Source organism: Capra hircus, chromosome 12 (genome assembly GCF_001704415.2).
Source record: "Capra hircus breed San Clemente chromosome 12, ASM170441v1, whole genome shotgun sequence".
NCBI classification, from domain to species: Eukaryota; Metazoa; Chordata; class Mammalia; order Artiodactyla; family Bovidae; genus Capra; species Capra hircus.
In genome coordinates, this window is record NC_030819.1 from 60846132 (window position 1) to 60861519 (window position 15388).

General features: G+C 36.8%; 1 protein-coding gene across 8 annotated transcripts in view; it reads left to right on the forward strand.

Annotated features, from left to right (window-relative positions):
* Window positions 1–15388, forward strand: part of NBEA (neurobeachin) — a 667995-nt gene that overhangs the window by 575494 nt on the left and 77113 nt on the right. For all 8 annotated transcript variants that reach the window (XM_018056646.1, XM_018056648.1, XM_018056650.1 and 5 more), the window contains one exon: window positions 7330–7470. In XM_018056646.1, the coding sequence (XP_017912135.1) occupies window positions 7330–7470 (141 nt within the window). The remainder of the gene's footprint in view (window positions 1–7329; window positions 7471–15388) is intronic.

The window sequence follows — 15388 nt, forward strand, 5'->3', positions numbered from 1 at the left end:
TTTCTGTTTTATTGACTATGCCAAAGCCTTTGACTGTGTGGATCACAAGAAACTGTGGAAAATTCTGAAAGAGATGGGAATACCAGACCACCTGACCTGCCTCCTGAGAAACCTATATGCCGGTCAGAAAGCAACATTTAGAACTGGATATGGAACAACAAACTGCTTCCAAATAAGGAATACGTCAAGGCTGTATATTGTCACCCTGCTTATTTAACTTATACGCAGAGTACATCATGAAAAACGCTGGGCTGGAGGAAGCATAAGCTGGAATCAAGACTGCCTAGAGAAATATCAATCACCTCAGATATGCAGATGATACCACCCTTATGGCAGAAAGTGAAGAGGAACTAAAAAGCTCCTTGATGAAAGTGAAGAAGAAGAGTGAAAAAGTTGGCTTAAAGCTCAACATTGAGAAAACTTAAGATCATGGCATCTGGTCCCATCACTTCATGGGAAATAGATGGGGAAACGGTGGAAACAGTGTCAGACCTTATTTTTCTGGGCTCCAAAATCACTGCAGATGGTGACTGCAGCCATGAAATTAAAAGACGCTTACTCCTTAGAAAGAAAGTTATGACCAACTTAGATAGCATATTAAAAAGCAGAGATATTACTTCACCAACAAAAGTCCGTCTAGTCAAGGCTATGGTTTGTCCAGTGGTCATATATGGGTGTGAGAGTTAGACTGTGATGAAAGCTGAGTGCCAAAGAATTGATGCTTTTGAACTGTGGTGTTGGAGAAGACTCTTGAGAGTCCCTTGGACTGCAAGGAGATCCAACCAGTCCATCCTAAAGGAGGTCAGTCCTGGGTATTCATTGGAAGGACCGATGCTGAGGCTGAAACTCCAATACTTTGGCCACCTGATGCAAAGAACTGACTCATTGGAAAAGACCCTGATGCTGGGAGGGATTGAGGGCACGAGGAAAAGGGGACAACAGAGGATGAGATGGCTGGATGGTATCACCAACTCGATGCACATGAGTTTGGGTGAACTGCAGGAGTTGGTGATGGACAGGGAGGCCTGGCGTGCTGCGATTCATGGGGTCACAAAGAGTCGGACACAACTTAGCTATTGAACTGACTATTAGATACCTGGCTCAGAGGATACAGAGACAAATTAAACATAGGACATTCCCTTGAAGGGCTTATCTGCTGTGGGGGAAAAAAAAAGTTATGAACTTTCCTCACTATTACCAGATGAGCTGCTACAAACATATAATGATTCCAGTTCAGTTCTGTTCCATTGCTCAGTCGTGCCCAACTCTTTGCGACACCATGAATTGCAGCACTCCAGGCCTCCCTGTCCTTCACCAACTCCTGGAGTTCACTCAAACTCTACAAATAAAATTTTAGCTGCTTCCAGAAGAATGGTTTGAAATTCCCTGGTCAGATAAGAATAGAGTCAGGGAATTTACTTGAGCACAGAATTGTTTATACGTGTGATTTCTATTTTGTCATAACTGAGAGTTTTAAGAATGATGATAAAACAAGAGGCAGGAATTCTTGAAGCTTCTTCTAAGGGTTTCCAAACCTCAGTTACTATAATGAGAGATAACAAGATAAACTAGATATGTTAGAAGCTCAGTTGTGTTGAATGTTGAGCTAATAACTCAAAAAAAAAGTACTTAGAATCTAATTTGTCAGCTCTACCCAGCTTTAAGCTGTATCCAGCACACAGTTTCAGCTCATTCTGTAAAATGTACATATCACCCAGCAATGTGATCTTGATTTGACTTTTCTTCATTATCTTCATCTATAACATTAAGGAATTGAATTACTAGGCCTGTAAGGTTCATTCCATTTCTGAGGATCCATGATGGACAAGGAATCTTACAGGCAGTTTTAGAAAAAAAAAAATGACATCAGGATCAGAACTTCATATTTAGCAATGAAAAGGCAGTGCAATGTTGTGAAAAGTGTAGAGGCCCAGGCACCAGTTTCCATGTCATGAAATTAGGTTCTTAACAAATACCAGGTCCACCTCAGAGACTTTTGAAAATCAGTCTTATACATGATATTATATTAGCAGTTGTAGCAACAATAAACATTTTTATATATAAATAGAATCCTAATTCTGTGAATATAAGTATTTTCAAGTCATTTAGATATGCTAGAATTCAATGTTATTAATTTAATTGGACCTCTCATTTTCCCTTGAAAGTCCTTTTTATTCTTATTTTGTTTTATTTTTAAGCTATTTTAATGGTATTGACCATACCTCATCGATCCATATTATTTAAAGATATTGAAATCAACTCTATGCTCAGACTTTTATAATCTCTAAGAGTCCTTTTAGTGTCTCATACAGTAACATTCACTCAATAAGTATTTTTAATTTAGATCATTTTTGTTCTTCATTTCTACCTATTTTATTTATGTATCTGCTCTGTATAAAAGAATTCATAAAACTTGTAAGGTTTCATAAATTAGGGAAACATTGATAAAGCCTAAGAGAACAGACCATTCAGGTATGACCTAAATCAAATCCCTTATGATTATACAGTGGAAGTGAGAAATAGATTTAAGGGACTAGATCTGATAGACAGAGTGCCTGATGAACTATGGACAGAGGTTTGTGACATTGTAAAGGAGACAGGGATCAAGACCATCCCCATGGAAAAGAAATGCAAAAAAGCAAAATGGCTGTCTGAGGAGGCCTTACAAATAGCTATGAAAAGAAGAGAAGCGAAAAGTAAAGGAGAAAAGGAAAGACATTCCCATCTGAATGCAGAGTTCCAAAGACAGCAAGGAGAGATAAAAAAGCCTTCCTCAGAGATCAATGCCAAGAAATAGAGGAAAACAACAGAATGGGAAAGACTAGAGATCTCTTCAAGAAAATTAGAGATACCAAGGGAACATTTCATGCAAAGATGGGCTCGATAAAGGATAGAAATGGTATGGACCTAACAGAAGCAGAAGATATTAAGAAGAGGTGGCAAGAATACACAGAAGAACTGTACAAAAAAGAGCTTCACTATCCAGATAATCATGATGGTGTGATCACTCATCTAGAGCCAGACATCCTGGAATGTGAAGTCAAGTGGGCCTTAAAAAGCATCACTACGAACAAAGCTAGTGGAGGTGATGGAATTCCAACTGAGCTATTTCAAATCCTGTGAAAAGATGATGCTGTGAAATTGTTGCACTCAGTATGCCAGCAAATTTGGAAAACTCAGCAGTGGCCACAGGACTGGAAAAGGTCAGTTTTCATTCCATCCCCAAGAAAGGCAATGCCAAAGAATGCTCAAACTACTGCACAATTGCATTCATCTCACACGCTAGTAAAGTAAAGCTCAAAAGCCTCCAAGCCAGGCTTCAGCAATGTTCAAGCTGGTTTTAGAAAAGGCAGAGGAACCAGAGATCAAATTGCCAACATCCGCTGGATAATGGAAAAAGCAAGAGAGTTCCAGAAAAACATCTATTTCTGCTTTATTGACTATGCCAAAGCCTTTGACTGTGTGGATCACAAGAAACTGAAAAATTCTGAAAGAGATGGGAATACCAGACCATCTGACCTGTCTCTTGAGAAACCTGTATGCAGGTCAGGAAGCAACAGTTAGAACTGGACATGGAACAACAGACTGGATCCAAATAGGAAAAGGAGTACATCAAGGCTGTATATTGTCACCCTGCTATTTAACTTCTATGCAGAGTACATCATGAGAAATGCTGGGCTGGAAGAAGCACAAGCTGGAATCAAGATTGCTGAGAGAAATATCAATCACCTCAGATATGCAGATGATACCACCCTTATGGCAGAAAGTGAAGAGGAACTAAAAAGCCTCTTGATGAGAGTGAAAGAGGAGAGTGAAAAAGTTGGCTTAAAGCTCAACATTCAGAAAACTAAGATCATGTAAATCTCCATAAGCATCTGTCAGGAATTTTGTCCCATACAATAAAAATCACAGTTTATCAGAAAACAAAGCTTTTTATGATACTATTGCTGAAACAAATCTCTCTCTCAGTATTCGAAACAGGTAAATAAAGTGATAAAGCAGAGAAAATCCTGCTCTAGAATTAGACATGATAATGTTATGCATGTAATTTCCATCAATTTTATATTGAAAATAGTGCTTTTTGCAAGCTATACAGGCTTTATAGAAGTGTTAGAATTTGAATTATTATAATAAAGTGTCGTAGAGGTAAAATTATTTTTAAATTTTCATTGTAATTATCATAATTTTCTGTAATATGTTAAGCATCAACTTGTGATGTATAAACTCACAAGGACAAAATAACAAATCTAGTAGCAAGCTATAAACTTTCAGTTATAAATTTCATGTGTGAATTCCTAAAGAGCACAGAGGTGGCTATATCTAAATGCCTACTGTTTGAGAGAAAATAAAACTGATTGTTGCTATGGTAGTTATGATGAAAATTGAAAAAGATTGCAAAATAATGTATAAATTTCATTAAGTGTAGTTTTAGATGTTTTTTTAACTCATAATTCTACCTTATTTGTTAACTAAATCCAAGTGGTCTTGACATTGCATTAGTTGCTCACATTTTAGAAGGGTAACAAATTTACAGCCTTATCACTTTATACATGGGTTAAGTAGGTGGTAAATGGGCTTCCCAGGTGGTGCAGTGGTAAAGAATCCACCTGCCAGTGTAGGAGATGCTTGGGATGTAGGTTCAATCCCTGGGTCGGGCTCCTGGAGGAGGAAATGGCAACCTGCTCCAGTATTCTTGCCTGGAAATTTCCATGGAAAGAGGAGATTTGCGGGCTACAGTCTGTGCGGTCACAGAGAGTCAGACAAGTGAGTGACTGAGTAGGTAGTTACAGGGAGATGAATAATTGATTGATGATAGGTAGGTAAGTAAGTAGGTAGATAGTTTGGTACATAGGCCAAATAGATGGGTAGAGATAGATAGATAGATAGATCTATTTGGATCTCATAAGAAGATATGTCATCTGTGATGAAACTTTCATTTCCTGAACAGATATTTTGAAGCATTTTCCCTTTAAATAAAGTATTGTTTCTTGATTGAATAAAAATAATAAGTACAAGCCAAACTATTTATACTTGTTTTATAAAATGTATTTCTAAATGCATCAGATGAAAATTCAACAGTAGACATGTATTTTAAGAAATTACTCATGGAGGCATATATAAGCTTTAATACAGGGCAGCTGTTTCCTACAACATAGTATTCTGTAAAACACTCCAATAAAATGACTTTGATGGAACTTGAATAAAATGAGTACAGATTTATTTTTTTCTACTTTCAAGTAGTTGAGGGAAGCCTGGAAAAGATTAGAAGAAGGGCCATGAGGCCCTTTTGGGGGTTTTGGTTTTGTGAGGCCTTGTAGAACAGTGTCAGGTAAGGTCAGTCCTGAGAGATTGTATAGACATTTTATGCATATGAAAGATCTATAAGCCTATTCAAGACAGAATAAAGTACTCAACATTTAAATACTCTGAAAAAATAATATTATAATTTATAATACTGAGTTAGAAAAACTTATCTGTACATCTAAAAAGTATAAAATATGTGCATGCATGCTCAGTCGTGTCCAATTCTTTGCAACCCCATGGACTGTAGCCTGCCAGGCTCCTCTGTCCGTGGAATTTTTCAGGCAAAATACTGGAGTTGTTTCCCATTTCCCCCTCCAGGGGATCATCCCGATCTGAGAGTTGAGCCCATGTCTCCTGCTTTGACAAGCAGATTCTTTAGCACTGTGCCACCTGAGAATACCATAAAATATATAGGCAAAAAAAAAAAAATATATATATATATATATAGGCCAGTTTAAATGAACAACTTACTATTTTAATTTGTAATAGAACTCAACATTAATTTTATTGTAGTAATTGCCCTTTTACCAAAAAATTATATATTTATGTTAAATATTAATATTTTGCTGAAATTTAATGAAATTACGTTGCTTTCTGTATGCAAGTGAAAATTTTTGAGAGATAGACAGTAACATTTAGCAGAGAATAAGGTTTAAGCCTTAGAATATGTGAAAAATATATTTAAGCCAAAGTTTTGAAAACATTAAATTATTTAGTCTTTGTTAAGTCATAATTAAGTTTAAGGGAAAAGAACATAATTTATAAATCGTTTTAATATTCAGGATAAGAATCCTTGCAAATAAGAGTTTATTATGAAAATTCTAAAAGACTTTTTAACTGCTGACATCATTGTATTGTTTGAATTAGTCCCCTGGGACCCAAAGAAAAAGCTTACAAGCAATTTATTTATCTTTCTCTCTTGTGTAACATTATTTGTCTTCCATTGAAACACTAATTTTCTACTACTTCTCTTGTTAAAATTAAGCCCTGGGTGGAACTTCATAGCTAACTAGTAAGATTACATTTTGAAATAAAGGAATTATATATTTTACATATTATTCATCTTTTGCTTTCTAGAGAAGCTTTTGTTTCTTACAGTATGCAACCTAAACCAAAGCAGTGTAGCTATTAGGTTTTATATGAATGGATTCCATTTGCCATTAAGTCAAAATCAGACAAAAAGTTAAGCTAAGGCAGTTTGCTATTTGAAATCGTGAGTAATATATGTTAGAAAATCTTGATAAATGGTGTCCTGGGAAGTTTGAGACAATGGTCCAGCTAACATATACTTTGTTGAAAAAATATATATGTATATACACACATATAGAGTATCCTGAGCATTTTACCATGTATTCCACTGTAGGGATTAATTTCGTAATCAGTAGTGTAGTGGTGTTGCTAGGACAAGACATAATGGCCTTAACACAGTGCTTTCCAGGGAATCTGAATTGTCTGGATTATTTCCATCAGCCTCAGATTTCCAGTTGAATTTAATAAAAAGAATACTTGCTACATCTGTATAATAACAACGGGACTAAAATTCCAACAGAGTTTCCATATGTGTGACTACTGTCTTTCACACTCTGGGTAACTGGCTGTTAAGACAAGATTTCTCTAATGTGATGGTCACATGGTCAACTGCTTCTTCACTTTCTCACTTGATTTCCTGTGATCAAACTAAATATTCGTTATGGCTGTGGTTAGGTAGGCAAAATAACACCAAAATACTGGTTTTGCCTTAACAGGTTAAACTGGCTCATCTCTGACAATCTAGTTTATGGAAACTTTCAATAAAACCTAGAAACCCTGCATACATAAATCATTTCTTGAGTGAATTTTAGCAAATGTAGTGATTATCAAAATCAAATGTCAATATCAAAATCAAATTTGGTAAAAATATAATGCAAAATAACACAGTCTATCGTTAAAATGAATTCACAGTAAATACTTTCAAGTAAAGAGTTACAGTGTTGAATATCTAATATAACTGTATTAAACACAGTGCTTCTTTTTCTCTTTTTACAGCCGATCGGTGCTTTGAACCCAAAGAGAGCTGTGTTTTATGCAGAGCGCTACGAGACCTGGGAAGATGATCAGAGTCCTCCCTACCATTACAACACACATTATTCTACGGCAACATCCACCTTATCCTGGCTCGTTCGAATTGTGAGTGCCTTCATTAAGTTACAGTTTGCCTTTAATATCTCAGAGTATTTAATATAAGAAAATTAAATAAAAATCAAGTATACTTATTAGTTTTAAGCAGAGATTAGAGACCACTGAAGTAGAAATGAAAGATGCCAAACTCTAGCAAAACCTGATTCCTTTTTGTTAATGAGTGGCCTTATTTGCAAAATTGGGTTAGAAAGATAGATTGAGCTTCTTAAACCTAAACCATTTACAAAAGGAACCAGACTCCTAGATTGTGTCCTTAATATCCAGTGTTTCCTTTTTCACTGATTGTCACCAGCTGGCGTTCTTCCCAGCCCTCCCAGTCTTGCTTCTGAAGTTGTATATTTTAAAAACAGTTTTCTTAATGTTTTTGAAGACTACTTTCTGTTGCTTTGTCTTTCTCCTAAGACATAAATAAATTCAAATCTCTCCAGTCTTTTAAATGCATACTTACACATGACTCAGCAGGCTAAGAATCTGCCTACAATGCAGGAGACACAGGAGACGGGAGTTCGATACCTGGGTCAGGAAAATCCCCTGTGGTAGGAAATGGCAACCCACTCCAGTATTCTTGCCTGGAGAATCCCATGGACAGAGAAGCCTGGTGGGCTACAGTCCATGGGGTCATAAAAGAGTTGGACACAACTGAGCGACTAAGCACACAGTTTACATGTACACATACTTTCATACTTACGCACATACATACATGCCTCCTCCCAGCCCCCACGCACTCTTTAGTGACTTCCCATGTCTCCCCCTGCATAGTCAAAGGTGCTAGAAGCACAGCCTCTACTCTCCGGCTCTGCACTGTGCTGGTCTCTATCGCCACATTCAGTCTTTATCCTGCTTGATGCAGGTTCCATCCCCACTGCTTTACTGAATTGTCTCTGTGAAGGTCACCAGGGCAGAGCTCCATGGTGTATCTGAAGCATGTGGCACCATTGCTCACCTCCTCCTACTTGAAGTTTCTCCATCTCATGGCTCCTCTGACAATATCCTCTGCTGATTTCCCTCCTGTCATTCTAACTGTCCTGCCCTATCTCATGCTGTTTTCTTTTTCTCAATATTTCTCTTCCCCAGGATTTTCCTAGGTATGTTATCTGGACTATATCATTCAGTTCTAAACTAATGAATGCCAGCTTCTCTCTTCATTGCAGACGTTTCTCTTGGGCTCCTAACCTGTATTTCTAAGATATTAATATATTTGCTTATTTCTGTGTCTTTCTATATTTTTCTACCTGAACACCTCACAGTACTATAAATAGCATTTCCAAAAATAAACTTCTCATCTCCCTCATAAATGTGCAGGGGTGTTTCCTACTGATTACTTATCTAAATAATCTGCATTTATCACGCCCAGTTACCTAACCTAGATATTTTTTCCATTTTATCAGCCCCTTACATCCAGTCTGACATCATATGTGATAGGTTCTACCATCTACAGTCTATCTCCGTTCTCTATTAACTCTGGCACTTCCTTAGTTCAGGTTCCTGTTCTTTCTCATCTATATTATTGCAAAAGATCTTAACAAAATTTCTTTGCCTTGGTTTTGACCTCTCCAATCTAGTCTAGTTGAGAGCAATTACTGGAGTCAGATGGCCAGATATTTTTAAAACTATACATGACTGTGGAGTAAATCTCTGAATCAATACAATCAATTATGCTATCTCCTCTTAGCAAAATATGCTTCAGACTGCTCTGTTGCATGATGCTGATTTGCCTCAGAAACACATTGACGAAGTAGGGAATGCATCTCCAACTGACAAAGGTTTTTTCCCCACTGCCTGAAAAAACAGTTTGGTTTGGAGAGTTTCCTCAGGCAAATTGAACTCATTACAAACATGTACTATGTGTATATTTTAGGTAACTTGTAAATTAATGGTAGGTAATGTACTATAAATAATTACTGTTATAAAAAAAGTTTGTCAGAATCATGATTCAGTTTAATTGGATGCCTGTTTTATATTTTTCATAATCCTAAACCAACATAAGAAATTAAAGTTTAGCTTAGTCTTTAAGGAAACAAACTCAAATCTTATTTTAAAAAACAAAGTCTGTAATTATAAACTAAAGAAAAAGACAGAAAACTTTTTTAGACCAAAGTTGTTTGTCTAATTTCTTCAAAAATTCACCTTAACTGTGTAAATTTGGATCCTTTTATAAAAATATTTCTGAGCTAGCCATTTATGAATTTTTTTAACTCTAGGACTTTTAAAGTTCTATTTTTAAAAAACTTTCTGTTAATTTGGAGGGAATATTAGATTTATACATGTCTGTTTACCTATAAACCAATCAGAACAAAACACCTTTAGTTTAAGGGTTGTAATAACTTGTTAATTCTCTCCAGGTATAAGAAAATACTAGATGCTCATATAAAGAGGTAAAGGCTTTTCTGAATTGCAGTCACACATATATAGAGAACTATAGCAGCGGTCTCAGCCACAGGTCAAAACTAAACACAGAAACCCAAAAATTCACCAGTCAAGATGTCAAACATCTGGTGTCCTTTACAATAAATGTAAAATATTTTATCTGAGCTCAAAAATAGACCAACAAGAAAACAAAAAGCAAGAAACAGTTATTGCTTTAGTGAGCCATCACCCTGGGGGGCATAAGACACCTTTTTAGGGCATCTTGGGATTAAAAACAAGTCAGGAACCATTTCTGAAAAAACCATTATCAAGTCAGTTGGTTTAAGAATTATATGACAGTATATTATACATATTATAGTATTTTGTGATATGTAAAATGATATTCAATGGCTTTTGTATAATCAAGTCTAAAATTGGTTTTCTAAGAATTTAGGTATGAATTTATAAAAATACTTATTATCAACAGCTTGATTTAAGTTAACACTTTTCTATCCCTGATAAACTAAACATTTTATCAAATAATAAATTATAATTCACCCCTAAATTTATTTCTTATTCTAGAGAAATGGAGTACAAATTTGACTCTCTGCAGGGGTACAGCAGAAATGCTATCCTTGTTTATCCTACACATGCCCTTTTAGAATTGTCTATAGCTGTGCTGAACAGCAGAGATGCAATGCAAGCTGCCTATGTATATAATTTAAATTTTCTAGTAGCCACATTTAAGAGTAAAAAGAAACAAGAAGTAAGAAGAGTAAGAGTAAAAAGGTGAGATTAGTTTAATAAATATATTTGTTAGCCCAGTAGATCCAAAATGTTGTAATTTCAACATGTAACCAATATAAAAATTGTAAATAAGATATTTCACTTGTTTTTTTTTTTTTTTTTTTGGTATTCTTTGAAATCCAGATGTATTTTCTACTTATAGCATATTCAGCTTGAACTCACCATGTTTTAAGTACTCAGTAGTCGCATGTGACCTCTGGCTACTACTCTGAAAGAAGAAATCTATAGGGTTGCCTTTATAGGAACTCATTTAGCCATTGCATCTCAAGTTGTACTGTTATTAATAGAAGTATCACAGCCTAATAGTTACTAAGTGTTTAACCTAATGGCCCAAGGAATTGTGATTTCCTCACTCCCATCTCAAGGAGTTTATGAAGTAGAAAATACATTAAAATTTGTGTCATTGAAAATTTGTTCATAAAAATAAAATATAGATTAAAATAAATATCTGTTCTTTATCTTTCAAGCCTTCTAGACCCAAAGTCATTAAACTCATTATTAGTTTCAGTCAATATATTTAGTATGACATTGATAATAATTGCTTTAAAATGCAAATTAGCTACATACCTCATTACTTGAAATTTAAAAGTATTGTTTTAGACACACCACCAGTAAAGTCACTTGTCTAAATTGCAAGTTTCTAAAAAAGCTGTTTCTCTGCTTCCTGCTGTTGGGCAAATGATGAATAAACTGTTACAGAATTTTTGAGTTTGTTCAGATATTAAATAGTATAAAAGGACACATTTTACTTGGAATATTTTTGCTTTAAATCTTACCCTGAATGTAAAATATATTCAATGAAGTAATTTAATTGGACTCTTATATCCTTTAGTAACCTATTCAAGTTCCAAATTCAGTATATTCAACGTACCTGTTCAAAACTCCATTGTCAAACATTTAATCATAATTTTTAGGAGGTTAAATAGGTTGTACAACAAGTTAATTGATAAATAAATTGTTTAGAACTTGGGACTTACTTCATAAATTATGAGTTGCCTTGAAAGCCTACTCAAAAGCCTATTTAAACTGTAATATATCTTCAGCAGTATATATTTGTAGTGGGGAAAAAAAACAGTAAAAGCACTTAATGCAAGCATTGTAATTAAGACCAAAATGTAGTGCTACTGAATAGGCTATTGCCGTCCTGTTTCTCTTGATTGCTGATGCTTACGGACAATGTATGTTTACTTTGAGAAAGATGAGGATTCTTAAACAAGAGCCTGGTGTATGGGAAACACAAAGGTTTCTGAAGATTCTAAAAGATACTTCTGATTACTTTTGCAGACACTGGGAGAAAATAAACTTCTGAAGTTAGACACCGCACAATGTAAACAATGATTGCTCTATTTTGGAGAGTGTGATCTTTCTCAGATGTAAAATGGGGATAATTACACCCACTTAAATATGCAGATGACACCACCCTTATGGCAGAAAGTGAAGAGGAAAAGCCTCTTGATGAAAGTGAAAGTAGAGAGTGAAAAAGTTGGCTTAAAGGTCAACATTCAGGAAACGAAGATCATGGCATCTGGTCCCATCACTTCATGGGAGATAGATGAGGAAACAGTAGAAACAGTGTCAGACTTTATTTTTTTGGGCTCCAAAATCACTGAAGATGGTGACTGCAGCCATGCAATTAAAAGACGCTTACTCCTTGGAAGAAAAGTTATGACCAACCTAGATAGCATGTTGAAAAGCAGAGACATTACTTTGCCAACAAAGATCTGTCTAGTCAAGGCTATGGTTTTTCCAGTGGTCATGTATGGATGTGAGGGTTGGACCGTGAAGAAAGCTGAGCGCCGAAGAAGTGATGCTTTTGAACTGTGGTGTTGGAGAAGACTCTTGAGAGTCCCTTGGACTGCAAGGAGACCCAACCAGTCCATTCTGAAGGAGATCAGCCCTGGGATTTCTTTGGAAGGAATGATGCGAAAGCTGAAACTCCAGTACTTTGGCCACCTCATGCGAAGAGCTGACTCATTGGAAAAGACTCTGATGCTGGGAGGAATTGGGGGCAGAAGTGGTGGGGAGGGGCAGAAGGAGAAGGGGACGACAGAGGGTGAGATGGCTGGAAGGCATCACTGACTGGATGGACGTGAGTCTGAGTGAACTCCGGGAGATGGTGATGGACAGGGAGGCCTGGCGTGCTGCGATTCATGGGGTCGCAAAGAGTCGGACACGACTGAGCGACTGAACTGGACTGAACTGAACTGAAAGTATAATAGGGATGATTGGGTTAGTTAACTGAGATAATACAGTGCCATGCACAAAAAGTGCTCATAACTTTAGTTCCCTTCCCTTTGGTCTTTATTATGCTTTATATAAGAGAAGGCAATGGCACCCCACTCTAGTACTCTTGCCTGGAAAATCCTGTGGACGGAGGAGCCTGGTGGGCTGCAGTCCATGGAGTCACTAAGAGTCAGACATGACTGAGCAACGTAGGTATATATATCTTTTCTTTGATAAAATTGTGTCCCGACACTATTACCAAGGAATGAGGTTTGTTTCAAATGAAACAAAGAGAACGAAGAGAAGAGGGGAGAGGGGTGTAAAAACGACTCTTCTGGATGACTGAGCAGAAGTCATGTAAGACAGAAAAATAAAGGAACTGTCTAAAGAGCAGAGGGGAAGAGTGACAGAGTTGGATGGCCCAGGAAGGGTGAGTTGTCTGCTATCAGATCATGGGAGGGCTTCTCTGGTGGCTCAGATGGTAAAGAATCTGCCTGCAATTCAGGAGATATAGGTTCAGTCCCTCGTCGGGAAGATCCCTAGAGAAGGGGATGGCAACCCACTCCAGTATCCTTGCCTAGAGAATTCCAAGGGTAGAGGAACCTGGCGGGCTATAGGCCATCAGGTCGCAGAGTCACACACGACTGCGCGAGTAACACTTCCACTTTCTTTTCACATCATTGGAAGGCAGGACAGGTTGTTAGTGTCCTTGCAGGCACTGAAGGTTATGACATAATTCAGTAGGGCTCGTACTTCCCATGTAGGACAGGCTAGTTTGACTTTCTGTCCCGGAGGAAGAGTTGGAAGGTTAGGGTAGATGTAATCAGGAGAAAGAAGTCTGCCATCAGCCATTTATACTGCAGGACAGAACCTGAAGTTTTTAAAGCACAACAAGTCCAAGTATTTTAATTTCTGAAATTTCTGTTTAACATTTATTTATTTGTCCACCTTATCTCCAAAGCCAAAAATTTTCTAGGAGAATGATAAAATAACTAATATGGTGATATACACATAGAAAGAAAGGAACATGGGTTCAATCTCGGGGTCGGGAAGATCCCCTGGAGGAGGAAGTGGCAACCCACTCCAGTATTCTTGCCTCGAGAATCCCATGGACAGAGGAGACTGGTGGGCTACAGTCCATGGGGTCACAAAGAGTCTGACACAACTGAGTGACTGAGCACACACACATTGAAAATGTTTCATCACTGTGTGTCAGGGGAATAAATATTAAAGTTTCTTAAGCTTAATATAGAGCTTGATCCTCTGTGTTAGTCAAGCATGAATCAAATGAAACAGAAAGTCCTTGGACTGTGCCTTGAAGGTAATATGGAAACACATAGAAAAAGGTAATCTCTGCAGTGAGCAGGGCTTCAGAGATCATTACCCACTTATAAACAAATAGGTTATCCCTTTCTGTTAGTACTCTACCACTGTAGCAGCTGGAGGCCTTCGGAAATAATGAGAATATATATCAGTAAAGTAGTATGTGACCCTCAAACAGTTGTTAACCAGATCTTTTAAAAGGCTATATGGAACAGCAAAAAATGTGGAATTCTTCAATATTCTGTGCTTTGGGTGCAACCAGATTCATAAACTTCATGACCAGGAGTAATAATTCTTCAATTTCAGGTTTATTTTCACTGTGCCCATCTGCACTTATTCTTGGCATGACTTCACTAAGGGTTCAAAATTAAGGAAGGGTTTGATAATTTAGGCTAGGGTAGAGATCAGCTTTTGGTGGTTGATGATAAGAAGTAAGACTCTGAATGAGTCTTCACTCATATCTATAATAGGTTAAAAATCATGAAGAAACTCAGATCCCTCTAAAATATTCTCTGACTACTACCTACAAAGAAAACATAAATGCCCTTACGTTAGCATCCTAGAATAACGAAGTAGATTCTGAAGATACAACTTTTTGGTCAAACTAGTACTTAAAAACTGACTAGAAAAACTATGTCTTACTCTCATCCAACCATACCCCTTGTCCTAGCAGTACCTTATATGTTTATGTATGTTCAAAAACATTAATTAAGCACTAACTGCGAACCAAGCACCATGCTTGGCTCTAAGGATAGAGGGATGAATAAGACCTAAGGAACTGTCAGTCTTGCTGGAGCCCAACGTGGGTACTTGACACCAGGGATGAAGCTGGTAGTCATCGTCACCACTCTGTATCATCTCTGATGCTACAGCCTTTCTCAATATTATTTAATCTGAATTACCTGCCAGGTATTGTTATTCCCAGTTAACACAGATGAAGGAACTGAGATATGGTTACTTCATATTGCTACCTACTTGAGATTAAGTAACTTGCTTAAGAGAGGTGAATGGTTCCACCAAGATTCAAAGTTAGATCTGTCATATTTCATTCAGTTTGCTGTTGCTATTTCTAGAATTTCTCTATCCCCACTTTAATTTAGTGATAAGATATGCTGTGTTGACTACCTTATATTTAATAGGGAGTCTAAAATTTACAAAGCAAATTAGTGAAAGACATCCCTAAATTTTTTTTTCCTAACTTATTTTT